Source organism: Dermacentor variabilis, chromosome 5, assembly GCF_050947875.1.
Source record: "Dermacentor variabilis isolate Ectoservices chromosome 5, ASM5094787v1, whole genome shotgun sequence".
In the NCBI taxonomy this organism is placed as follows: domain Eukaryota; kingdom Metazoa; phylum Arthropoda; class Arachnida; order Ixodida; family Ixodidae; genus Dermacentor; species Dermacentor variabilis.
Window position 1 is genome coordinate 103,002,735 of NC_134572.1, and position 7,572 is coordinate 103,010,306.

Here is a 7,572-nt window from a genome sequence, read left to right on the forward strand (position 1 = left end):
TCACCGATTTCCGGCTTGCAGCTACACGGGTCTGTAAAATAAAACAACGTAAATTGGACCAAAAATGGATGTCGACAGAAATACTCGCGGCAATACAGGCAAAAGACTTGTTATGGGTTCAAACAAAGAGAAGTCCTAATTGTACTGTTTTGCGGCTTCGGTTCAAAGAGCTTCGAAATAAGGTCAATGCTATGATACGTCTTGCAAAACGTAATAACTTACGAGCGAAATTCACGGACGCTCGTTGTGACAGCAGGAAAACATGGTCCCTAATTAACAATCTTAGAGGTGGTGATATAAACGCTAATCGCCATCTTGATCTGATGTCTCGTTTTTCTTCAAATGGTACTGCCACCGCTAATGATTTTAACTCATTTTTTTCAAAAGTGTCTGGTGTAGCGAGACCTCATCCAGATATTTGCACATTGCAGACTAGTATTTCAGAATCCGCCCTTCTTCCCATGTTTTCGGAACATGACCTCAAATCAATCCTTTTCAGTCTAAAACCAAATAAGTCTCCAGGAATTGATGGTATTTCAATATTAGAGCTGCGCAGAACTTTCGAAGCAATAAAAGATGTGCTACTACTCATTTTAAACAATATTATTACCACTGGTATCATTCCCGATAATCTGAAAAATGCGCTGGTCATTCCTCTTTTTAAAAGTGGCGCACGTAACAATATCGAAAACTACCGGCCTATTTCAATCCTTTCATGCATTGGGCAGATATTGGAAAAACATCTGCTCACGACAATGAGCAGCTTTTTAAGCAATCATGGCGTGTTATCTCCTAGCCAGTATGGTTTTGTGCCGAATCGGGGTACGCAGTTGCTGCTTGAAGATTTTTCCGATACACTAAACTCTGCGTTTGAACACAATCAGATTGCTTGTGCATTGTTTCTAGACGTCCGCAAAGCGTTTGACAGCGTCTGCCATAGTATACTGCTAACCAAACTTTCTTTGCTAGGCTTTCGGGGTGCGTTTTTGCGGCTTCTGAAAAACTTCTTATCTCATAGGCACCAACTTGTGTCTATTGGAAAATTTCGTAGCAACCTGACCAAAATTAAAGCTGGCGTCCCCCAAGGTTCAATTTTAAGTCCGTTATTATTTAATTTATATTTTAACGATTTGTCTAATGTTGTGAACGTCAAATTATATCAGTATGCTGATGACACTGTCCTTGTTTCACACGCTCGAAGTTACACTGACGCCATCTCTTCTTTACAAATGGCAACAACAAAAGTGATGGACTGGTTTCAGAATAATGTAGTCCATATCAATGAGTCCAAAACTCAACTAATTTGTTTCCACAACCCTGTCAAGCAAGTTACCCTATCGTCCCCATTATATTTGCACACATCACATTGCAATCACTGTTCGTGTGCCCCAGTGCAATACGCTTGTTCAATTAAATACCTTGGCGTGTTTTTTGACAGTGATTTATCCTGGAACTCTCATTTCGCATATATTTGTCAAAAACTTCGCGCAGTGTCTTGTGTTTTGTATAATATAAAATTTTACATGCCATTGTCTGTCCGAAAGCTTGTAGCACATGCCTTATGCTACAGTGTGATCCGGTACGGGATATCTACATATGGTCATGGCGCTCAACATTTGGTAAACCGGGTCAACTCCGTCCTTCGTGGCATTCTGAAGCATGTTGCTTATGATGTCTCCCCCAAATCTGATGTGTTCAAAACTTTGTCCTTACCTGATTTCAATTCTTTGCTGCTAGAAACTGTTGTCTTAAAGCATTTTTGGATACGTCAGTATAAAATTCCTTATGTGCCTGTTCGTTCCCTGAGACCAAAGAATCCTTACGTTACACCCCGCTGTAAGACGAGATATGGTCGAAGACTCCGTAACTATTATGTCCCAACAATGTTTAATTTACTCCCTCAAAGCATACAAGATGTGAAAACGAAATATGGTCTTAGAAAGGCTCTTAGACACTTTAATGCGTGATGGGAAGCCTGTCATTTGTGTTTTTTTTCTCACTGTTGTCTAATGTGTTTCTGATGGCTCTGTCGCTGTCTGCCAGGCACTGCCGTTCAAGCCCACTGTGGCTTTGGCAGGCCCGATTTCTTCCACTGTAATGATTCTCAAGTCATCAATAAAGTATTATTATTATTATTATTATTAACGTGAGTCACTGGCGGGAACAAGATCTTGTATTAACTGCCGGTCGCGGAAGCCAGGTTACGATGGAAATTAGGTTTGCTCGCTACGCCCACGTACTGCATGCTGGGTCACGCATAACTGGAGTAAATCTGTAAACACCGAACTCAGTGCAGCGGAGACACCCTCATCCAAGCACACATATAATGACATAACATATATTACAGTGAATGTCCCATTGGTATGCTTGAAAACACTTTTGTCAGATCGATTCTCATTTACGCATATATTATGACCTCGCAAGGGTGGGTGCTTGGTTATGATTCGATACCCATCTGAGATCCGGCGTGTTTAAGATTGCTAAAATTACGCCCTCAAATGAGCGCGCGATTTCTACATTCCCCGTCAGACTACTTGCTAAAAGGAAAAAATAGGACGCATTCGAGTGCTTTTACAGATTAATTTTTTTTGTTTTCATTTAAACGCCGCTGATGTCCTTCACTCGAAGCTAAGCGCCCATATAGAAGCAACGCGTGGTTCACATACTTATTTTTTTTTATTTCCCTGCAATATCGGGAATCACAGACATTCCGCTTATATATACGTGTTTATCACCTCGTAACTATTGTCTCTCCAGGAGAGATGTCCAAAGGCACTAAATATTTCCAATCTTTCTGTGGGCACTTCTGTATACGAAATAGCAAAAAAATTTTAAATTTACACCACGAACGCTGCGCCCCGTATGGCTTCCCGTGCCAGCACTGTGTAAATCTAAACACCGCAGCTGGTGCCAAAGAATCGCTCGTTTTCCGCACTTTTTAAGGACGTCGACCAACCTCATCGTTCAACTGCACCTTTTACCAGCCGGACTGCCGGCGTTCGCCAAGCGGTGACACAAATCCGCGAGAGTTTAGGGAACGCAGGCACGCGCGCGTCCGAGCGTGCTCGACCTCCACCCAAAATGAACACGGGACCCACGCGGCCACACGGGCCGCGCGTGACCGCGCGCGCTGCTGCTCCGCGTCACGCCGGTCGGTCACGCTGCGCACCCACCTGACACGGCAGCGGCCAGGAGTAGAAACAGAACGACCCAGCGACGTTGTCGCACACCGCGCTGGTCACGTCCGATGGTCGTAGCACCGGTGGGGCTCGCGACGCACAACTCCATGGCCGGCACGTTGCCTCCATGGACGCGGCTGCCCGCCGAGTCCACTCAGTGACGCCGCCTACGACGACGGCGGAAATGCGATTCCCTCGATGAGCGCACGCCGACAGTGGGCCAGAGCCCGAAACAGGCGGCCGCGGGACGGCGGTTTCGATCCGCGGGCGCCTTTCCACGCGGCGCGCGAGCCCTCGCCACACGGACGTCCGAACACCGAGTGAAGGGATCGGGCTCTGTAGGGGGCGGCGCTGCCTGCGTGCCCGACGCGCCCCGACGCGGCTTCGAGCGCCCTCTCTTTTCACGAAAGCGGGGTGGGAGAAAGTAAGGGTGACTACTTTCGGGCGTACCGAGGGGTGCCTCCGGTGCTTCTCCGCAGGCGCTGCTCTTTGGTCCAGCGGGTAGTCAGTGCTTCCTCCTTTACATCTGAGCGTACCCGCCGTGGTTGCTCAGTGGCTATGGTGGTGGGCCGCTGAGCACGGAGGTCGCGGGATCGAACTCCGGCCACGGCGACCGCATGTCGATGGGGGCGAAATGCGAAAACACCCGTGTACTTAGATTTAGATGCACGTTGAACAGCACCACGTGGTCGAAATTTCCGGAGTCCTCCACTACTCATAATCAGAAAGTGGTTCTGGCGCGTAACACCCCATAATTTAATTCTTTTAACATCTGAGCACGTTGCTCACTTCTATTGTTACTATTTCTTTCTTTCTTTCTGTTTTTTCTTCTTTAAGGCAACAAGAACACGTGATCTTACAACGAAAGTTCCGAAACTCTGCTAGCGCTTCTATTTGTTCATAACCTATTTCTTTAAAGCACCAAGCTTTGCAACCTAACACTGACTTCCAAGTCACGGACATTGCGGCACTGTAAAGAGTGGTATATTGCGGCAGGCCAAGAATGCTGTCGCCTTAACAAAAGTCTGCGAACTCGAGAGGCCTCAACCCACCGTGGTTGCTTAGTGGCTTTGGTGTTGCACTTCCCCAAGTCCAGGGTAGCACACCTGACGTACGTCTGGTTAACATCCCTGCATTTCCGATCTTCTATTTCTCTATCTCTCTATTTGCTGTAGCGCTGCTAAGCACGAATTCGCAGGATCAAATCCCGGCCATGGCGGCTGCATTTTAATGGGCGAGAAATGCAAGAACACCAGTGTACTTACATTTAGGTTCAGTCTGAGTAGCTCTGCCTACATTTATCGTGTACTTACATTTAGGTTCAGTCTGAGTAGCTCTGCCTACATTTATTGTTATTTTCGTTATTTTCTGGTAATATTACTGGTCAGAACGGTTCAAGACGTCTGTCGACTCGAAAAGTTACCTTCCGTATCGGAGACCGACGGGTGCTGCGCCACCCGCCGCCTCACAAGGTGCTAGAAGGAACCAAGCTGGCACCGACGAGCACCCCGCCATGACCTCCCAAGGGCTGACACCGGGTCAGAAACGCCAGCTGGTTTGTACACGCCATCCTGACTGCAAGCGACAAGACACTGGTGAATCTGAAGACGAGTCAACTATCATCGATGACGAGAACGTGGCGAACGCTTCAGACCTAGACATGGACAAGGGTGGTTTCCGAATTGTGCGCCATCGTAAACACAGGGCGGAAGGCATTCCAGTGTTAATCACTGCAACATCCGAAAGAGATGATTTAAGGCAAGTAAACCCTATTGTCCTGTATTCTCAGCTTGTAACGATTCTCGGTGGAGCACCAGTGAAGAGCCACTTCACAGCACAGGGAGCACTGCTCTTAAATGTAGAGACAGAAGGACAAGCCAACGTCCTTCTAGAGACCAAGAATATTGGTGGCATAGTCATATCTGCCCGTGTCCCACACAGTTATATGAAAAACACGTCCATTGTTAGAGGAGTCCCTAAATGGTACTCGGATGAGGAGCTGCTCACCTACCTGAGACCTCAGGGAGTATTCCATGCAAGAAGAATCATCCGTCGGGTCCAAACTTCATCATCTGAATGGGAGTCAAGGCGCACTAACTCGGTGGTTCTCACATTTGCTCCAAATTCTGAACGCCCGGAGAAGATCAACCTTGGTTTCACCAGACATGAGCTTGTCGACTACGTGGAGACACCACCACGCTGTTTTAAGTGTCAGCGCTTCGGACATATCGCTAAGTACTGTCGTGGGGAACAGAGGTGCAAGCGCTCTGGGGGACCTCATGACTTTAAGACGTGTGCAAGTAAAGACAACTTTGTGTGTGCAAATTGTGGCGGTGACCATCCTGCTAGCTACGGTCGATGCCCGGCGCGGACAGCTGCTCAGCGAAGAAATAAGATGTTTGTTCTGGGTTCAAAGAGTGCAAGCGCACCATCGAACACGAAGAAGACGTCCAGAGCGCCACAACTAACTGGTTTGGAAACAGAGTACGCATCTCATTTCCCGCGTTTCACACCGATAAACGAAGTATTTGAGCCAACGCAAACGGTCACAGCGGCTGAGAAACCTGTTCGAAAAGAGTCCGAAAAGCGCACCTATGCGTCCGCAGTAAACCGACCTCAAGTACCACTTGGCAACAGTCAGCAGGAAAACTGCCAGCATGTGATACGCGCTTTGTTCACGGCACTACGTTCCCACGTCGCGAAGATGCCTGCTAGTTCAACTAAGGATATGCTGGAAGCAGTGCTGGCTCTTGAGTCAGTAATACTCTGCTCTACTTCCACATACACTCAGTAGCATAATGGCAATGTCTCGCCCACTTGGTCCATTCCGCCGTCCAAAAGTGCCCTTAATAATGCAATGGAACTGCGCCGGTATTCTACAGCGTCTTTCTGAACTCAGCCTTTTCCTTTGAGACATACCTATACCAATTCTAGCCCTCTTGGAGGCCGGTCTCCCAAATGGAAGGACGATCCCAGGGTACATCAGACATGGAAATCCGAGTATACCATCATTTGCAAATGGAAGTGCGATGATATACATCAGGCGAGAAATACCTCACGTCACCTTACCAGTGCAAGACCCTTGTTCTACCTTCTTGGAAGTCGCCGCTGTGCAAGTGTGCCTAGGAAAACGAAAACTAAGTGTGGTGTCGGTGTATATAAGTCCGCGCAGGAAGGTCTCCATGGAGGCGTTCATAAAGGACCTTTGCATTCGTTGCCCCTCTCCTATAATAATCTGTGGGGACTTTAACGCACATCATTCGCTTTGGGGAGATAAGACTGCAGATTCCCGAGGCAAGGAACTAGTCACAGCCGCGGAAGCTGCTGACTTGTGTATCGCGAACGATGGCAAACCGACTTTCTTCAGACCACCAGATTCATGGAGTGCCATAGACCTCGTGATCCATTCTATAGACCTTGTCGTATCGTCAACAACGGCCCCAGACAGGATGGGCAGTGACCACTTTCCGATCTTCACCAACATCACCGGATTTCACACTGCTGGGCGACAATTCTGTGCTGTGACCCGCTGGGACACATACAGAGAAGCGTTGGACGAATCCCCTGGTGAGCTATTCGCAAATATGCTGCGGAGCAAAAGAGTGGTTACCTCAATGTTGAAACTGCCAGATCATTTCCCTACTCCTGATTTGAAACTAAAGAACCTCTGCGCAGCGCGTAGGAGAGCGGAGCGAAAACTAATGAGAAAAACGGGAAATCCATCTGCGAAAACTGAATACAACAGGATAAACGCTGTCATCCGTCGTCACACAAAAAGATTAAGACGAGTTCAATGGGCTGCTTTCTGTGAGAGTTTATCGGCGTTTACTCCCATGACAAGGATATGGGGAGTAATGAATAGCCTATCCGGAAAGATTCGCCTACACAGGCCATTCGAAGCACTTGCTTTAAAGCAAGGAAAAGATTTGCAAACCCTTGCAGAAGATTTTGCAGACGTATATACATCTGGCAGATCAGCAGGAGTATCGAACCCTCTGTTGTCTGAAGCATTCCATACCATGGATACGCCGTTCACCTTTCGTGAGTTGGATTTGGCGCTTAGCAAATTAAGAAGACGCTGTGCTGTGGGTCCCGATTCGATCAGCAATCAGATGCTGACAAATCTGCCATATGAACGAAAACGAGCACCTCTGGGCATATTTAATCACGTCTGGAGCACAGGAGAGATCCCAGAAGCGTGGAAGACAGCATGGGTGGTGCCAGTGCTCAAGTCCGGAAAGGATCCTGCAAACCTCACCTCATATCGGCCAGTATCGCTAACATCATGCGTATCAAAGTTGATGGAAAGACTAATATGTACGAGGTTAACATGGTATCTTGAGCAAGGAAATCGACTGCCATCATGTATGACCGGATTTCGTCCACGGTTGAG

General features: G+C 47.7%; 1 protein-coding gene across 1 annotated transcript in view; it reads right to left on the reverse strand.

Annotated features, from left to right (window-relative positions):
* LOC142581936 (uncharacterized) overlaps nt 1-3,495 on the reverse strand; it is a 49,881-nt gene extending 46,386 nt beyond the window's left edge. Inside the window, exon 1 of the mRNA XM_075691372.1 lies at nt 3,174-3,495. Coding sequence (XP_075547487.1) covers nt 3,174-3,288 — 115 coding nt within the window. The 5' untranslated portion in view covers nt 3,289-3,495. The remainder of the gene's footprint in view (nt 1-3,173) is intronic.
* Nucleotides 3,496-7,572: the final 4,077 nt, after the last annotated feature.